A 21,008-nucleotide genomic window follows, 5' to 3' on the forward strand; every position below is an offset into this window, starting at 1 on the left:
ATGTATATATATATATATATATATGTATGTATATATATATATATATATATATATATATATATATATATATATATATATATGTATATATATATATATATATATATGTATGTATATATATATATATATATGTATGTATATATATATATATATATATGTATGTATATATATATGTATGTATATACGATGCACGGCAGCTTGATCTTTCGGACATCTTCCCTAAAATCCAGTCCATACAAGTGCTGAAAAGTGTGGGGGCCAGTACACACCCCTGACGAACTCCAGTAACAACTGGAAATAAGTCAGAGATGATACCACCACACTTCACAGCACTCTCAGTACCAGAGTTGAGTTCAGACATCAGATCGATCAGTTTTGGTGGCACCCCACGAAGACCAAGAATCCTCCAGAGGGCATCCCCATTCGCTGAATCGAACGCTTTACAGAGATCAACATAGGCTGCAAGCAGCCCCTGCCGAAACTCTCGTCTGCGTTCGGTGAGGACACGAAGAGCAAGGATACGGTCAATCGTTGACCTCTTTGGTGTAAAGCCTGACTGCTCTGGACACTGGTGCTCAAGCAGATGGTGGCGAACCCTATCAGTTTTTTATTACGAGGTTGGTGGCAGGATTTGCACTCCGACCACTGTAAAACCCTTCATTCCGCAAAACACACAAACGCAAAAAAATCTGAAAACCCACTCCGTGGGAATACCTCCTGTGCAGCTTACCGGATGACGGGATGATGTCTCTCACCACACAAAATTTCAGCTTTCTACATCACCCGGAAGGTCAGGTCAGGTGAGGTATGGGAGCATGCGCAGGAGCAGCGTGTCACTGCATCCACTTTCAGCCAGGGCCTCTGTCTGGCCATCTCCCAGGCAGATGCCTGGCTCATCCCCATCTCTTTGAGATGCCAATCAATCACGAGGTTGACCCAGGACAGTGCCAACTGCTGCAACCACAAGGCATGTGGTCGGCCCATTGGACTCCTCCACTCACGAGACTCCCTCGCTGAGAGAATCTGGTGAGCAGGATCAGCATGAGGAAAACGAGCCACATGTCCATACAGCCGCAACTGACACTCACAGACTATGCAGGTAACAAATCTCATTCGAGTCTCTCTTAGCAACCGCTCGTTGGACACAAAGTCCGAACAGAAACAGACCCGAAAGTTAAAACATTAATACAAGTCAGTCAGTCAATCAGTCAGTCAGTAGTTCGAATGAGCTTTATACATTGGATATTTTTCTCTCACTCTTTTCTTACAAAGTACATAAAATAATATACTGTTTTGAAAAAAATATATTGCATAAAATACCTTGGCATTTATTGGAGTGTTGTATCACGTTGGTAGCACTACACAGCTCAAACAGCTTTCTTTCATATTTTCCAGTTCAAGTTTAATTCGTTCATATAATTCGGTCAGAATTTAAATTTATCAGACCCCAGAACACGTGCACACGCAAATGCATGTACACACGCACACCACATCACCACAGTTGAGGACAAGAGAGAACGAGGTTTGTGGAATTGAGGGTTGCTGTTGGTATATGTGGGAAGTTGGTATATCACTTCGTTGATGACGTCAATTTTTTTTTTTTACATCACTTGTAAAGAACAAGTTGATCGGCTGCTCTTTCAGACTTTCTTTTGAAGGCGGATACAAAATTTCACCTTCCTCTTCATCACCCTTGAGTAATTGGTGAAAAACCGCAGAATAAAACCTGAGACCTTCATTAGACAATGATTGAATAATTTCTTGATGTGACCAGTCTTGGTCATTGCAGAAGGAAGACCTCCCTCAACATGGTCTTATTCTGTTCAATATAATGTTATCTCTCTCCATGTGATCTTTGGTCATCCTCTGCTTCTTCCAAGGCCTTCTCTGGTTTGCAACTGTTGTCCGTCATCCTAGTTACATGTCCAGTCAAGTTCCATTGTGACCAGAACATCAAGGAACTTGTACTTTTCTGTCTGATCCATTTTTGCCTCTTCTCATGCATGTTATTTATTCCCAGATAGCATTCCTCCCTGGCTGTTTGCTTGTGGTGATCAACCTTTGCCCCATGTGCTTTGTTGGAGTCCATGTTTCACTGTCAAATATAAATGCTGGAACCGATTGTAAACTTTCCTCTTCACACGCAAGAGCAGTTTGCTTGCTTTTCATCATATTTTAAAAAAATTCTCCAAATGCTGTTCATTCTGTTCTGTGATGGAACTACAGCAATGGGACTCCACCTGAGTGTGGTGGTGTACATTGCATGTTTTGAGGACTCCAATAACTATACCAGCAGTATCACAGTTTGTCAATACCAGAAGGAAGCCTGGTGTTGGCTTACTGGTTAAGGTAACTGGCTTAAGATCTTAGGGTCTTGAGTTTAATCCCCTTTTGTCCTGTTGAAAGAAATAACACCAGGTGGGTTGACTCAGTCTGCATCCTGCTGAGGTCGACAAAATGAGTACCGACTTAATTGTAACAGGGGCACTGCATCAACAGAGGGTTGCTCACTTCCATCGTTAACTTATTCGTGCTTTTTGCAACGATACAAATTCGCGATGCTCTCAAGAATTGAGAATGTGCTGCGATGGGTAGAGCCTGCACCCTTGCTCCACCCTCACGGCTCCACCCCCGTGGCTCCGCCCCCCAATTTGGAATGAGTGTGAAAGGTGAATATCGTGCGTGCGCGCGAGATGGGAGACACAGAGCAAATGGGCGTGTTCACGGCCCCGGGCTTCGCCATCGTTTGAATTTCCCCTCCATTCCCTCCAGCGCTCCCACTGTAATAAAGTGCTGAGAGCTTACATCGCTCCCCCGGCGCCGTTTGCAGAGCGACCCGTTTAATCCCGGCCTGACAAGCGCGCCGCTCCGAGCGCTTCCCGGCTGTTAATTTAACGTGAAAAAGTGCGGCGCGATGGGTGTCCGGGGAACACGTTGGCTCCACCAGAGGAAGGTGTAAGGGGTAAAAGGAAGGAGCGAGAGAGAGAGAGAGAGAGAGAGAGAGAGAGGAAGAAAGGAGAAAAGGGTGGGGGGAGGACCAGGGACAATAGCTTGAAGCTAAAGATGAGAGTTGGGACAGTTTTAAGGCAGGGGTCTTTCAGTCTGAGAATGGTTAATGCATGGAGTGGGCTTCCTGGAACAAATGACAGTGGAGAGGTTGCATGAGTTTAAAATGGAATCCGATAGGTACCTTGATGCATTGGAGATAGAGGGGTGTGGGGATATTGGCAGCACTTGTCGGTCGCTTGTGTATGGGTGTGGGATGATGAAGTATTCCATGTGTGTGTAACTCCCCCGGGCAGTGCCACGGCCAAGCTCCCACGAACAGGGCATTACTGTATATGCAATCTTGCATGGGGTAGACATTTCAATTTTAAAAAGATAACAACATCAAATAACATCATCAATCAGTCATTCATTCTTCTCCTCTGTACTGGGTATGGAAAGACCAGTATCAGCACAACCACGACCAATCGCATTTCCTATTGATAGGAACCCCCAGACTCCATCGCAAGATGCTGCTGAAGCAACCTTTGACCCTGGCAGGGATTTGAAATTTGGACAGGGCAACCGTTTTATACAAATGGTGCAACGTCATGGGGTTCTTCACTTGCAGATGGGCAAAGGTGCTCATCATGTAGAAATACAATGCAATGAGCCATTCAATTAGCTCAAAATCTGAGAAGCCCCATGTAATTAACTTATTGCAGGAAAGAGTCCCAACCGCAATGTGATGGCAAATAATACAACAAATAACGACCCCGAAAGGGTGGGGGGAATGGCTCTATCACTCTGGTAAATGAAACATGGATGAACGTATACAATAGCTCCCGAATCAAATATTACCCGAAAGTAAAACAACAAAATGCATATTGCATGTAAAAATGTATCAGAAAAATGAAAGATCAATGAAGATGGGACGTGATATCGTTCGATAATGATAGGCTGAAAGAGACGGGACTTCATACATTACAAAAGTGATGACGAAGGGATCTGATAGAGATGTTTAAGATAATGAAGGGTATTGATGGAACAAGTGCAGAAGAGTTTGTCAGTATCATGGACAGCGACAGGACAAGGGTCTCAGCTTGAGCGTAAAGAAGATAAGAGTTCAGACGATGTTGAGAAAGAGGTCTTTCACTCAGTGCTTTATGCCTGGAATCCATCCATCTATCCATCGGGACCATACTCTGTGCAGAGCGTTGGTGCTACTTAAGCAGTCTCCTGGGCTATTGGGTACAATCCTGGATGGGTCGCCACTCTGACACAGGATAACAGCAAACTGAGACTCATTTTGCCGACCTCGGAAGGATGACAGGTTGAGTCAAACCCACCTGGTATTAATTCAACAGCCAATCAGGATTTGAACTCAGGACCCAAGGGTCCCAAGACCACCACTTTTGCCATTAGGCCAACGTTCATGGAATGGTCTCCGTGGAAAGGTGGTGGCAGCAGAGACATTGGATGGATTTAAACTAGAAGTGGATAGGTATCTAGAAACAGTGGGGACAGAGGGGTATACGAGTTTTGGCCAGATTGCACAGTCTTTATCCTCCGGCGTTGAAGTTGCTTGTGATTCTTCGGGGTTTTGCCAGTGAGCTTGTTTGGGACGCATCTCATATTCTCCCAAATACCAACACTTTAGTTTTCTTTAAGTGTTGGCCGTTATCTGAAGATATCCAAAATGCTCGTAATATCAATAATTTCTATAAACGGTAGAATAAACATATAACACCGCCGGCCTAAATCAATATAGTGACGTGTTGCAAGAGATCGTTACTCCAATTCTCCTAAGCCATCTGAACCCGAGAGCGCATCTGCAAAGCAGAGACCAGTGTTGTCCAACGATTGTGATTTTTCCCTGTGTACTGGCTTCGAAGTCAATCCGCACCCAAAACTTTAGCTTTCTACGTCACCGATCTTTAATATCAGTCAGTGAGTTAGTCAGTCAGTGGTTGGAAAGCTTTATATATTAGATATGTAGTAGCTGGAGACAAAGGGGAAACGTTGAGTGGAGATGAAAGTGGAATCAAAAGATTTTAAACTTTTGCTTATGTAATATGCCGAAACGGATCTTTGCTCCGAGATGTGAAGTAGACAGTCGACCTAAAATGATGTTTATGGCACTGAATTCCAGTAGGAGATTACCAGTCAGGGTAAAAGGATCAAAATAAGATAACAGAAGCATTGTCCATGAGCTGAACTCAGACATGGAGGTTCTCACACTGTTTGTTGCTGTGCATGGGTCGTCTTGGTTCTGCTCAATGCACCAGTCATGTCGGGCGCAACAAGGGACGCACTATTTGATATGGATGGCACTGTCTGTGTGTGCATCACATCTCCATCATCTCTCTCAATTGTTTTGTCTGTTCCGACGTGAATCGGATCGTCCAGCTGAGGGCCCTACATGATCATAGTCAGACAGGACCCCCGAGCGTACACTGACTGCCCGCTGGGACCGCGTCGGATTTGCAATCTGTGGTTGTTGTTAAACACGCGCCCGCAGGCTGTTCGGTGAAATATATACTCGAGTGTTGATAATTACACAAGAACCGTGTAATTACCCGCACTTTGCCAATCATCGATCCGATTTGAGGCTTTGTAACGTGACCCTCGAGGAGAAAACCATTCAGCGGTATTTCAATATCAAGGTTCATGCAGACTTGCGGGCAAGTAAAAGAGCTGTGGTACCATCGGTCGTTATCTTCAGCAAGGTTCATTCATTTCAGCGCATGACTTGCCTGCTGCCAAGAGCAAAGTCTTCAACAGCAGCTTTTTCTTCATCTGGAATTTGTAAATGAATCTTTGGGAAAGGGCATTGTTTTGATTAGATAAGGGACCAGAGATTGACTGACACTTGACTCGTGAAGCTGTGGTCCCGGCAGGTTCTAATCCTTATACCATTTGTCCAGTGATGTACTAATGTGCAGATGTGTAACAGCTACAAGTCAGTAATATGTTGCCAAAAGCCTAGGTTCGATTCTCAACCAGCTGGAATTAAGATCTCACACAAGCAGGAGTAGGTTATTTCTACTCCAACAAATCGGCGAGCCTCGAAAATCTAGATTGTGGAATCTGCTGGGAAATTTGTACACTGAAGCTTCGGCAATCACACTATCTATAGACTATAGTACTTGGGATAATATGAGTGGTCGGTTATGAATGGAAAAGTATTTCATTGTTACGAAGTTATACACAACCGAAAAGGTTGGAAAGGAGCAAAGGGTCAACTTCATAAATATTCTCAGTTTTCTTCTAGCTGACTGTGAAATAAATTAAATTACTGATCCCATGCATTCACAAAAATGAATGTTTATTTGAACATTGACAGGGGTGGTACGGATGGCCAAACATCCCCTCCGTACGCAACAGCATTGAGCATGAGATGTCTTCTTTGAAACAGTATTGTGAGAGGTAATAAGCTCCATCCTCTCAGGCATTGTTAGATTGATGAAACATTGCAGACTTTTGTTTTATACAAAACAATGAGAATGCCAACTCATTATTAGAGTTGCAACGAATTATAGTAGTTATAATCATGCCGTTTGTCTTTTTGTAATCATCTTAATTGTTTGTTTCTCCCTCAAAGCATTACTTGTTACTTCATGGTCACATTGACACCCAGGAGAAATCTTCACCATGCTGCATAAGATGCAATGTGGGAACTAACAGTTCTCATATACCTTAGAAACCAGGATCCTGGGAAGCATTAAGAAAGCTGTGCCTGAGGCCATGTGAGAGACTGTATCCACACAAAGCGAAACATGGTTGTGCTTCCCTGGGGTAGGACAGTCAAAGCGGTCACAAGTAGTGCAGGGTACAAGGAATGGCAAGGTTTGACAACGTAGGTGCACTTTCTGCCATTCCTAAATGATTTCACACGAAAGAAAACATGGTTGTGAAAAGTCCAAAGGATAACTCTTTAACAACAGATTAAACTACAAGAACAGCAACAACAGAACCAACATATAATACATTCAGAAGGAAGCAGTTTACTACCAAGGAGACATCAGTGAAACAAATACACAGTAATGAAGAGAAGAGGAATTTAGGACAAGAGTGAAAGGATTTAGTGTAATTTTGTTCAACAGAATACTTGAACCATGGAATCATACGCTGTCGGCAAGTAAAGTGCCGCTATGTCAGTGCAAATGGAGAGATCACTTCTTCAACAAGGCGCTTGTACACCCAGGCATCACCTTTGAGCCGTTGACGGCGAATTCCAAGATCCTGAGGTCTCCCCAGGTGGCAAACTTCTAGCTCGAATTGCATCGTCACCCTGCCAAAGTCCGAAGCCGTCTGGCATTTGAGTACGTACCTGGTGATGTTTATGGGGAAAGGGGAATGTAACAAAGCAGTTAGGATTTAATATGCATGGGAACTGATGTCAAAGAGAAACAAATTTTTGAACTATGGGGAGACATTTTCAAAAGGCAAAACCATGATCAGTCAAGCAAGCGTAGCCCCGAGGTGTGCACCACAAGCCACCAGAAGAGAAGCATCGCCGCCTGGTGTTGGGCAGCACATACTGCATGGCTATATATTTTGCTATCTTTCACCGCAAACTGATCGAAAGGCGTTAAGAAATAGAAACAACAGAACATGTGAAGTTAAAGGTTCGCCATCAATAATAACTTGATATGCGATTACAAAGCAACCGCCAAGAGCAAGCCTCCCCCGGCGTCCATGATCTAATGAAGAACACAGTTTTGTAGGACTGCCATATTATATGAACTTGACCTTCAACATTTGGGATGGTGTAAATTAGGAAAACATGTCATGATCTATAATGTATCCCCAAAAAATCATGAAAATCAAAGGAAAATTATTCGTTATGATCAAAAAGGTGTTATTTGCTAATTCGGTCACAATCCGAAAAAAGTTAGTCAAGGACACCAATTCAATAAATGGTGCACAACTTGAGTGCAGGTAAAATATTATGATGCAATAACATCTTGGAAGGCCAAGCAGACCAAGAATATGCATTGGCAAAATTGAGAAATGACAATTTTTTTTTCTTCAGACCGCTATTTGACCTTAACCTTTAACCTTGAGGGTTATGATGTAAATCAAGAGCAAATGCACCTAACTCTAGGCTATATTGAAGGGGCAATTTCATTCCGATCAGCGAAACCTAGAGTTATGGTGAAAATTTTCTATAATTAGGTCATGACCTTTAAATTAGGTCAAGGACAAAAAGTCAGCCCCGCATACTTTCTATTCACATTATTGATGTGAAATATAATTCCAGCAAACAGCTCGGATATTGGCAGAAAAAAAAACATCGAAATAGGGGTTTGGTATTCAAAGTGGTTTAAGAAACTGAGATACCTTAAAAATTTGGGGGCACTAATTGGAGAAACAAACCCTACAACAGGTATAAACATACCCTATCCTACAGGTGTAGTGGAGGCTTAAATATGAAGCTTTAGATAATAGTAATCAGTTTGTTGGTTCTGGAAAAGATCTTTGATTAAAAAACAAAATAAAACCATAAATCCAAGGTGTCTGCCATGAACATCTAAAAATAAACAAACGTACAACTTCATTAGTTTAAGCCTGGTGTTGGCTTAGTGGTTAGGATGGTGGCTTGGGATCCCAGGGTCCTGAGTTCAAGTCCCGTTGGCTGCTGAATTAACACCAGGGGGTTGACTCAGCCTGTCATCCTTCTGAGGTCGGCGAAATGAGTGCCAGTGTACTGGTCCCGGTGTATGCCCCGGTTAGAATAGGTGTACCATATCCCTGTGTGTCGTAAGAGGCGACCAGGGTTGGCGTCAGGAAGGGCATCTGGCCATAAAACATTGCCTCAAGAAAAAGCCAAACCCCTGCACAGCAGGGAAAAATGGCTGTAAAAACGATACAACTTCATTAGTTTGTCCCTTTTTAGAAAATAAAAAAGGAGGCATGTTGCATACTTTTCTGGTAAATTGGTGCAAATAAGTTATTGCTTCTTCCCCCATGATCACTTTGTGTTTTACAAAGACCAAATTAATTATCGAAGAATAAAAATAAATCGCGTCGTAAAATTGCCAAAGTTCAAATCCACTTGCATTGGCTGGCAGGATAGTCGAGCGATACACACACTTGCCCCAGAGCTGTCCAGCTTGAATCTTGATCAGGGTATGGAACAGTCACCCTTGTGTTTCAGATGCAGAATTCGGCATCGATATGTGCACCATCCAGCAGACCGACGAAAATCGAGGAACCATCTGCCAGCATTGATTGTGTTGGTGGACGATAAAGATCCCACAGTTTTTTTTTATGAAGAGTAGGTGAGTTATCACCAACACCCATGCCAAATTGTAAACTCTGGCCACAGACAAAAAAAGTCAGGCCTTGCCAGCTGCTTCCAGAAAGACTTCAGCCAGAATCATTCCCACTGGCCGACCCCATGCGATGGACATAATTGGAGCCATTAGAAGTCAAAGAAGAAAATAAAATAAAGAAAGAAACCATGAAGGAATGGTCCTGTGCTCGAAAAACTCGGCATAGATTCTAGTCGTTTTCTACGTAGTTTCCATCCCGTGTCAATTTCATTCCGGAGCGACAGGTGAATGCAGCATTACCTGATGACATTGGAATAGAGTTGTGCATTTGGTTTTGAAAATTCTTAAATAGGGGAAAATGTTGAAACCACAACCATCGCCGCATTTTATCGCCACCCCCATCCTTCGTCAGGTTCATCCAAGCCAGGTTCTGGATCTGAGCATGCTGGATGTTGACTCATGCATGTCTCCTTGCAGTTCTTCAAAGCTAAGTTTTCTGGTCCAGATCCATCATGTTTTTCTGTTATTGTTTCATCACTATATTGTTGGTTGTGTTTTCATCCATATTTAAGTGTTTTCCCATACCCTTTGATGTATTCACGTTTCCCCCTGTTCCAAGAGAAGGAAGTGCAAAAGGGTCAACCTCAAAGAAGATCGCTATGCCCCTGAGCAAAACATGAGGATTGGTAACAGAAGCTGTAGTGATGTGTTGTTGAATGTTTCACTGTGAGGGTCTGGCCGACTCCCCAAGGCCTCAGAGAGTGGGCATACCAATTCAGTTTCTGCTCTTGATGCCACATCCCTCGTGCCACTTTATTTTTGTGAAGTGTTCTCTTTTCATGCAAGTTTATCCTTCCACTTCTGTGATTGAGAGTTTGCGGCAGTATCCATCTTGTTCAACCACGTCCTCCCCTTGTCATTCTTCCCACATCCTTTATTACCTCCGTCACTGAAGGTGGATGGAGTTTTCACCCCCGTCTGTTTGTCTGTCTGTCTACAAGCAGGATATCTCAAAAGTCTCTGCTCTTGATGGTCTTTTTGACTTCTGCAGTCTCCTCTCTGGACTCACCCCTCCCCCACCCCCCGCTCTGTCTGCGATATGTCCCCGCCATAATTCCGCAGGGCACTCAAGGTCCGCCAGCAACCCCCTTCTGGTAAAACTACCAAAATCAAGAATCACTGCTCACCTTCACCCTTTCATTCCTCTTTTTCCCACCTTTGGAACAAATTCACACACCTCTTCAATCCCACTCTTCCCTCCATGTGTTCAAAACAGCTGTTCACCACCATCTCTCATCTTCCCCTATCCAAAACCACAGTCTTTTCTACAACTGTTAATCCACCCCAAACCCACCTACTTCAAAGTCCCTGCTTTCCTTCCTGAAAATCCCTGTATTGTCCATCTTGTTTACCCTGTGTACTCCGCCCTATCCCTCTGCCTTCCACAGATCTCATGTCTCTGTTCCACACTGTTTTGTGCTTCCCTCTCCCATTCCTCTTGTCTCCTTGCTTCCCTTGTTATACCTTGTGTGTTAGCTCTCATACGAGTCTCAAGGTTGTATATAACAACAACAACAACAACAAGGTTATGGACGCATTTGGACGAAACTTGGTGGACAGTTTGGGTGTCTGACAAGGACGAATTGAATTAATTTTGGTGAAGATCCAGAACCGCGAATTTTAAGTGATTCTTCACCATTGAGAGATGGATCCAAAAACTACATAGAGTGTATTTTAAAAAGTTTTGGATGGATTATGACAACATTTGATGGATGAATTGGGTGGGTGACAAGAACAAGCTGAATAGATTTTGGTTTAGGTTCAGATGCAGATCCGGCCGATCAGTGAGATTCAAAACATAAACTGTTCTGCCTGGAGGAGGTATGCGTTCTAACGAGTGACATTCCAGCTTCTCCAAGTTTCCATTTATTTTATCCCTCATCACTAGTGTTGTGTGCATCCCTCCATCCCTCTACTCCCCCCCCCCCTCACTCTTTACACTGTTCTGTCTTCCAGTTCCTCCAAGGAGCCTCAACACTGTAAACAAAAAAAAGAAAGCCGAAATATACACATATTGCTCAGGCCATCAGTTTGTTCACCAGTGACACTCAGTGTTGGCACAATGCACTACCTCGAACGTTTGTACAGGAGTCACATTATAGTGATGCTGAAATAACTGGGAAAAGGGAGTATGTCCAACATTTCAACTGGTTCCACAATACCCCTTCTGGAAGAAATTGATGTTCTTTTGCCTGAGGACTCGAACAAGATCACTCAAAATCTGCTCTGCAGTTGGACCTTGTACTGGAGTCACATTGTAGTGATGCTGGAATGACATGGGAAAAGGGAGTATGATGGAGAGTGTCTACTCCCAAGACGAGGCTTCGTTCACTCAACCTTGCTCCTTCATGTACTATTTTGTGACCTTCAAGCCACAATGTTCAACAAAACTTCCTTAATATTAACCACAATCATAAAATCATCCCGGAGTTGCGTAATACTTGTTTAACAATAAAATACAGTTTCAAAAAATATATACAACGTAAATGCTTCAAAGCTTTTCAATGAAAAGAAAATCGAAATAAATAAACAAAACAACAATTATTGCTCGCACAAACCCTGGCTTTGCGAGGTCCATCCCGCAAAGATCCAAAACGTTTTCCAGGTGTCAATATATTGAGCACTTTATCAAGGCCACGCTCCAAGCTGCCCAAAACTTTAGTGCTTTTCTTGTTCTTCTGCAAGTTTGTGCAGAGACGTACACCATCTGGTTTTCCATCCAATGAGTACATTCTGAAGATAGCACAAAAAGCAAAGAGCTGGATTACTTCACAGATGTACATCCACTTAATATAAAAATTGTTGAAATGTTACTTTTGTGGAGTTCTTTTTCAGGCAGAAAATATGTTTTAACATTAAAAAGAAAATTTCCAAACATATTTCAATTCAAGGTAGCAGGATAACATAGAGTGAAGCACACTCGTATTTGAGCTGTCGAGCCTGGGTTCAAATCTCGGTCCAGCTATAAACTGCCACCCTGGTATATACATGCAGGGCGACACATCAATGTGTGTGCCGCCAATTGGATGGATGTTAAGTCAGAGGATTTGTTTGCCAGCACTCGTCTTTCGTGAACATTAAAGATCCCTCGGTGTCTTTCGCGAAGAGGCCAGTTATCGCCAGCACCCTGAACAAATTCTAAACTCCAGTCTTGACTGACCACGAGGAAGGTAAGGGCAAACCAAGCAGCAAAACCCTTCTCAAGAGACTCCTTCAGCAGCACTGATTATTTGTCAGCTGTATGGTACATTGATGATGATTTCAATTCTATGTGAGGCAAAACTCAAAAGTCCACAAAAATAAACAACAACAAAAAAATAGCAATCAGAGATTGCAGACCATCACCAGGACTTGTTTGTGTGGATATTTTGTGTACTGGTGTGTTACATAATTAATGAGACATAACTAGAACTGTCACTATATAACTGATGGCAGTGATGACTGGGTATCAAGACGTCCTGCTTTGATTGGACACTTTGAACGACACACTTAACACTGACCCATGACGTTTTTTTTGGGTCGCTGAAATAGGTGACCCTTATTGTCAGTAATTCTGTCTGTTTGTGTGTCATCAACATAATTGGTAGTAAACGTGGGCCGATTTTGACCAAATTCGGGTGGTAGGTACATCTTATGACCTCGTGCTTTGGAAATTGTGATGGTTGCTCGGGACGCTTTGGTTCCCTAGCAAAAACCGAAAAACCTTCAAAATCGGTATCATTCACGCGACATCAACTCCGAAAGCCATTATCCCACGTAGAGTTATGAAATTTGGCACGAATGATCGACAGGTGATGCTCTATCAAATATATTCTGGTTTTTGTGATATATGGAATACTTCACCTGCAGCGCCTCCTACAATTAGGGTATGTGCAAAAATTGAAGGCCCCCAAGAGACCAGGTGAGTGCATCGATATGAATGAAACTTTGCAGGTTAATGGTACTGAATGAGTACTACAACTTTGCTTCAGGACATATTGACCGATTTCGCTTAAGGCGCTGTCACACCTTGACGATTTAGCCAGCGTATGCCGACTTGTGAAAAATTTGTCTAAAATAACGGCACACGTCAAATACGTTATGGGTAAGTTTTGTATACATTAAGAGCACGTTGAAAAATACTGCCATACGTCGTAATACGCTGGCTTTCATCGTTGTACTTTGCGGTTGTCCTCAAATTTTAGCATGCTTGAAATTTTATGACGTATGCCGGCGTATGACTCACACGTTCCGCTACGCTGGCCATAAGTTGTAGGCACGTTATGCGATCGTTGACACACGTTACTTGTAAGTTACTCATAAGTCGAAACACGTCGAAGTAATGATTAGCGTACCCGAAACTTATTTAATACCTATGAGTAACGTGTTGTAGGCACGTTACACGATCGTTGCACACACGTCGAGGCAGGTTATGCGATCGTTGACACACGTCGAGGCATGTTACTTGTAAGTTACTCATAAGTCGAAACACGTCGAGGTAATGCTTAGCGTACCCAAAACTTATTTCTAACCTATGAGTAACGTGCTTTGAACCTATGTGTAACGTACCTTCCTTCAATGCATATTGACGTATGTAGACATATTTGATTGACGTCTTCCGGAGGACCACAGAACTCGCTGAACGTGTTTCTAATTTACAGCTACCGTATAATGGTGTATTGGCAGCGTTAAAAAAAACAACAATAACTTCCGATATTTCGTCACGTGCCGTTACGTCACGTCCGATTGCTCATGTCTTGTTCTTAGTTCGTCCTCTGTGAATATTTTCTGTTTGAGGATATTGTCGCGTCGACGTCGAAACTTAAAAACAAATGTCCGAATATATTTTAAAATGTGTGATAGACTAAAAAAAAAATCATAATAAAAACAACAACAACAACAACAACAACAACAACAACAACAACAACAACTTCAGATATTTCATCACGTGCCTTCACGGAGCCAAGAAGAAAAGATGAAAATGTGCCTTGACGGAGAAAATAAGTTTCGGGTATGCTAAACATTACCTCGACATGTTTCGACTTATGAGTAACTTACAAGGAACTTATGTTGACGCGTGCCAACGTTTGCATAACGGGCCGACAACTTATTCCAAGCGTAGCGGAACGTGTGAGCCATACGGCAAGTACGTTGTAAAATTTTCAGCATGCGAGACGTACCACGAAATACAACAGCGTACTTCATCGTTTTTCAGCGTGCTCTTCACGTATACACAACTTACCCATTACGTATTCGACGTGTGCCAGCTTGGTTCGGCAAATTTTTCATAGGTCTGCATACGCTGGCTAAATCGACAAGGTGTGACTGCGTGGTTGACACTTTCAATTTTCAGGCGGTTATGATTTAAATCGGCGTGCGGCAGGTTTTTAACAGGCTACGCCACGAGTTCGTCGGCGATACGTGCAGCGCGCTATGCATAAGTTAGACTATCGTTGGGCATAGGTTGTGAATGCCGACAACAGGCTAAGCATTCGTTGGTATAGGTTATCTATAAGACAACGAAACGTTCTGTGCCCGTCACTAATATGTTATGCATACGACCAACACGTTATGAATACGACCAAAACTTTAAAAAACATCAAAATTTCAGCGTACGCCAATGTTTTACATACATTTTTATACGTTGCCATTGCTGGCTAAATCGTCAAGGTGTGACAGCGCTTTTAGGTCAGGGGTCAAAGGTCAATTAGTGCAAAAATCGATAATATGCCAGAGCTGGAGGTGCCTTCGCGCCAAATGCTACTCCTCCTCGGGTTATGGTCGGATGGTCATGAAAATTCACACAAATCGTCTGGAATACATTGTGCACAAACGATCGAGCCGGATTTTCGATTTAGATCTTTGTTCACCCACAGCACCCCCTCAAACTTTGGGGATTTCCGATTTCAAACCGCATTTTCGGTACTTTTGATTCAAATGGATACCGAGTAGTTATCAGTAGATGGAACTGGATCAGATTTGATATGCATAATAATCTTTAGGTGATTCCCTATCTGCGATATGACATCCATTTTGCTCTATATCTTATAGTTTCCAAATGGCAACCCTCTCAACTTGGGTGTCCGAGAGCCATTGAGCATTCCTGCTGAAACTTCAAAGTACACTAACTCCAAGACGATTGAACCAATCGAATGAAACTTTACATGTTTATAGACCGTAATGAGTACTACAACTTTGCTCGTTTGCATAATGACCTATCTCAATTAGTTCAGGGATCAAAGGTCAATAAGTGCATTTTTCGGTCAAAATGTCTATTCAAGTCCCCCTCCCGGCAAAACGGCTCAACCGATCCAAACAAAATTTTGCACGTGAATACTCCCCAATAAGTAGTACAAGTTTGCTCATTTGCATAATGACCTATCTCCACTCGGTCAGCGGTCAAAGTGTCGCAATACTAACAGTCCTGCTTGGCGACCCATCGCTGCCTACCGGCTTGTATTATTATTCATCATTCAACTGAATTTATAATGGGATTAAAATAAATTGAATTCAAATCAAATGAAAGACGAAATAGGTACAGTCCTGCAGTGGAGTAATCAGAAGGAACCCAAACAAGCAAAAAAGCAAAGATGAAGTTATCAGGAGGAACCTGGATAGGATTCACATGTTAGCTCCTAATCCTCTACCCTCAAACCCATCCAGGCACAGCCAAGTGAGCCATATTCAAGATATGTATATATATATATATATATATATATATATATATATATATATATATATATATATATATATATATATATATATATATATATATATATATATTATTGGATTCGCGATATAGGAGATATCCCTTATTGTCGGGTTTTCCAGCTGTCTGTCTGTGTGTATGTATCTGCAACGCGAGGCTCCACAGCACGAACCAGCGAACCGATTTCAATGAAACTTTGCTTAGAGGTGGAATATATACTGGGAATGTGCACGTTTGAATTTCGTTGCCTAGCAACCACCCGTTGCTGTGTAGCGGCCGAAAAACCGCGTAGAGTATTTTCAATACTTGTCCTTCAGTTTTGAATGTCGAGAAACGAGAATTCGGAATTAAACACTTCGAGATATTTAGAAAATTTTACTCGAGCCGATTTTTGATTGAGGTTTTATTTTTCAAATGGTAGTCCTTCAAAAATCGGGTGTCTATTTACCGTCATTTAAGGTGTGTATACAGTGTTTGTAAGAAACTACACAGTCGTTCCACCTTCGATCTCTCCTCGATCCAAACGTTATTAACCAAAGTGAAAAGGATCCAAAATAAATGGAATCACCGGCATTTCTGTCTCTGTGGATTTCTAATAATAGAATATGTTTATTTATTTACCGAGAACGATTCCACGATCCACACACCACCTTCAATTATTTACCGAAAACAATTCAACGATCCACACACCACCTTTAATTATTTATTTACAGAAAACAATTCCACGACCCACACACCACCTCCAATTATTTATTTATTTACTGAAAACGATTCCACGACCCACACACCACCTCCAATTATTTATTTATTTACTGAAAACGATTCCACGACCCACACACCACCTCCAAATATTTATCGAAAACAATTCCACGATCCACACACCACCTTTAATTATTTATTTACAGAAAACAATTCCACGACCCACACACCACCTTCAATTATTTATTTATTTACTGAAAACGATTCCACGACGCACACACCACCTCCAATTATTTATTTATCGAAAACGATTCCCCACTCACACACCACCTCCAATTATTTATTTATTTACCGAAAACGATTCCATGACTCACACACCACCTTTAATTATTTATTTACCGAAAACGACTCCACGACCCACACACCACCTCCAATTATTTATTATTTAAAGTGGGAGTGGCGTAGGAAAGTGGGCGTGGCTTATGAAAAATATTGTGTGGCTCAGGAGGTGTGGTCAAACAAGAGCATTGAGAAGTTGATCGTGTTTTCCGTGTGTGTGTGTGTGTGTGTGTGTGTGTGTGTGTGTGTGTGTGTGTGTGTGTGTGTGTGTGTGTGTGTGTGTGTGTGTGTGTGTGTGTGTGTGTGTGTGTGTGTGCGCGCGCGCGCAACGCGAGGCTCCACAGCACAAACCAAACGGATTATTTTTCAAATAGTAGTCCTTCAAAAATAGGGTGTCTATTTTGTCATTTTTTTATGAGTGCCAGTTGGCAAAATACGCAATAGGAAACATCTTGCCAGGCAGAGGAACAATTGTATGTGAACCAATACGTCTTGGCAATGAATCTTCGTCGGTGGATTGGTCAGAATGAAATGCATCGTATCCAGCGCTTCGATCCTAGCGAATCCCTCATCGCTTACCGGCTTGTGTATATGTATGTATATATATATATATATATATATATATATATATATATATATATATATATATATATATATATATATATATATATATATATATATATATATATATATATATATATATATATATATATATATATATATATATATGTATATATATATATATATATATATATATATATATATATATATATATATATATATATGTATATGTATATGTATGTATATATATATATATATATATATATATATATATATATATATATATATATATATATATATATATATATATATATATATATATATATATATATATATATATATATATATATATATATATATATATATATATATATATATATATATATATATATATATATATATATATATATATATATATATATATATATATATATATATATATATATATATATGTATATATATATATATATATATGTATATATATATATATATATATATATATATATATATATATATATATATATATATATATATATATATATATATATATATATATATATATATATATATATATATATATATATCTTCTTATTATTATTATTCTTCTTTCGGCTGCTCCCGTCAAGGGGTCGCCAGAGCGGATCATCCGTTATGATCCGCATAATGATTTGGCACAGGTTTTACGCCGGATGCCCTTTCTGACGCAACCCTGGTTGCCTCTTATGACACAGGGATATGGTACACCTATTCTAACCGGGGCATACACCGGGCCCAGTACACTGGTATATATACACACACACATCAAAAAAAAAAAAATCGAAAAGAACCCAGATAAAAAAAAAAAAATTCTGGCTACTGGACCATGTGTCTAATCAGGTTGAAATTTAAAACATATATTCCCCATCATCACTAGGTCATAATTGTGAAGTTTCACATTGATTGATGAGAAATAATTTTTTAAAGATTTTTGCTCAATACAATATGGCTGCCAGACCATGTGACATCAATTATTTGTAAATACCCTGGTATTCCCAAGGTTTGGGGAACATTTGTGTGAGGTTTCCCCTCGATCTGTCCAGCCGTTCTGGAGAAGAAGATTATTTATATGTTTTAGGGTAAATCCAACATGGCTGCCAAACCATGTAACCTATGATGTCGTATGTGTGAACCTCTTGTTCCTCATGGATAGGCGGTCATATGTGTAAAGTTTCGCTTTGATCTGTTTTGGCACTTCAGAGAAGATGATGATTTTGAAGGTTTTTTTTTTTTTTTAAAAGCCACATGGCTGCCGAATCACATGACCAATGACATCATCAAAAAAATTTTCTGTGGACCATTTTATCCTGAGATGACCCTCAAAACTTTTCATATTGATCACATGTGGTGTTCTACAAATGCAACTATGTCATAACAAAAGCACCCATGACGGCATTAAAAAAAAAAAAAATCACGCTAATTCCACATGAGTACTTGCCATCTGACAAGTTTCAATTTTTTCCTTGTTGCAGTTTCAGAGATAAAGAGGTCAAAAGTTTTTCCATTTTTCCAACATGGCTGCCACACCATGTGAGAATGATAAAACACTCAACATGAGTAATCGCTCCCATGGTAAAAATTGTCTCAAATCGACAAGTGGTTGTGGAGAAAAACACTCAAGTTCTGTGCGGACAAACAGACCAACAGACAGACAGAGAGAGAAAGAGAGAGACAAACAGACAAACGGACACAAATGCAATTCCCTATCCTTAGGCGAGGGTAATAATACTGTTTGAACATCATTTGTACATCCTCATGAATGCAGGTCAGCATCTTGTTCGTATATTTTCAATCAATAAAATTGTAATTATTTCAATGTGTGAGCATATAGATTTTTTTTGATCAAGATATGTCTCTGAATTCTGTTGATAATGTAGTAAATCAAACTCATGTTAATTTTGTACAACTAATTACAGTAATAGCTCACAAAATGCTTCTCAAAACTGCAAAATATTACAGCCATTAACTAGAGGGGGAGCACTCAGTAGAGGGGGAGCACTTGGTAGAGTGCAAAACCTCCGCCGCCAATACTGCTGGGTCACTTAAGTGAACCTGATATCCTATTTATTGTAGGTCAAAACCGATCAGACTCTACTGAACCACGATTGAATAAACTAAACGAGATTGACGCGCATGCAGAAATGCCAAAAAAAGAAAATCAAAATTTTTTGGAAAAAAACGTTGCAAAATTTGTTTTTTTTTTCTCTAACAAATTTATTTTTTGGGGGTTGGAAATCACTTAAAACATGTAGAAATGCAAAAAAAAAAAATTCAAATATTTTTCAAATAAATTCAAAATTTTTTTGAAAAAAAAAATTTGTTTTTGGACCAAGTCCAAAATGTAATGGCATGATCCTTGGACCATACCTGATCCCCCCACCAAGTTTTGTCGAAATCCGTCCAGGAGTTTTTCCGTAATACTGTTCACAAACAAACAGACAGGAATGAAAACAGCAACCTCCATCCATCTTCGATGGCGGAGGTTAATTATGAAATGGTTTTAGTATTTGCATGAAAGCTCAGAAATTCTTGATATACTGCTGGAATGCAGAACATTTAGAATGGAATGTTTATCTATGTGCACCAAACTGGTAAACCTCACCAGCATAACGCACAAACTCGCTTCTCCTACCATTCAGCTTGAGAAGCTAAAAACAATCATCGATGCCCAGAGCCACGCTCGAGTCATAATTCACTGTGCATCGTGGAGGAATTCTGAGTCGGAGTTTGAAGGCGTATCTGTCCTCAAGAGCAATTTCTCCTTTTCCAGGGTCGAAAACTCAACACATCCAAAATGGGTACGCAATTATCCATTTGTTTCTTAGATAACGAAGATGAAAGGATTTTAAGCATCGCATATTTTGTGTCAATAGCACGTGCACGACTGAGAATATCATGCGATTTTTATCAATACCATTAGTGCAGTTGAAACAAGTTTGCACTGTCACAAATGTGTTTCTCAACTTGCTATTTAGATTCATGTAACCAGGCCATTGCCATTTTGCACATTACTTCAATCGATTATTGCACGCTAGGAAGGGCTGTGATTGTGCTCAACATCTGTATTAAATAAAATGATACACTTCGTCATCAAAGTCAGATTTCACTTATTCAACCAATCAAAAACAAAAATCTTGAACAATAAGTAAGTTAAGTAAAGAGTCAAAACCCCGTGGAAAAGCAATGCCCAATTATGGATATGTCAGCTTCTCCTTGCTTTCCACGGCGGTTAACATACTTTGATAAATCGAGTTATGTTGATTCCATCTCTCAGTCGACCCGTCCGGCAATGCAGAATAACAGTAACCTTTACGATTAAGAATAGTTTTTCCTTATTCTACAATCCTAATATTTCTGGCTTA

At 40.6% G+C, this 21,008-nt stretch overlaps 1 protein-coding gene across 6 annotated transcripts in view; it reads right to left on the bottom strand.

Annotated features, from left to right (window-relative positions):
• Positions 1-6,293: 6,293 nt before the first annotated feature.
• The window catches only part of MELK (maternal embryonic leucine zipper kinase), an 81,198-nt gene continuing 66,483 nt past the window's right edge, over positions 6,294-21,008 (bottom strand). For all 6 annotated transcript variants that reach the window (XM_085897050.1, XM_085897054.1, XM_085897053.1 and 3 more), the window contains 3 exons: positions 11,882-12,056; positions 11,486-11,589; positions 6,294-7,315 (listed from right to left, as the gene is read on the bottom strand). In XM_085897050.1, coding sequence (XP_085753176.1) covers positions 7,135-7,315; positions 11,486-11,589; positions 11,882-12,056 — 460 coding nt within the window. In that variant the 3' untranslated portion in view covers positions 6,294-7,134. The remainder of the gene's footprint in view (positions 7,316-11,485; positions 11,590-11,881; positions 12,057-21,008) is intronic.

This window comes from Eptatretus burgeri, chromosome 10 (genome assembly GCF_056783735.1).
Source record: "Eptatretus burgeri isolate ZD-2024b chromosome 10, Ebu_testis_v1, whole genome shotgun sequence".
NCBI lineage: Eukaryota > Metazoa > Chordata > Myxini > Myxiniformes > Myxinidae > Eptatretus > Eptatretus burgeri.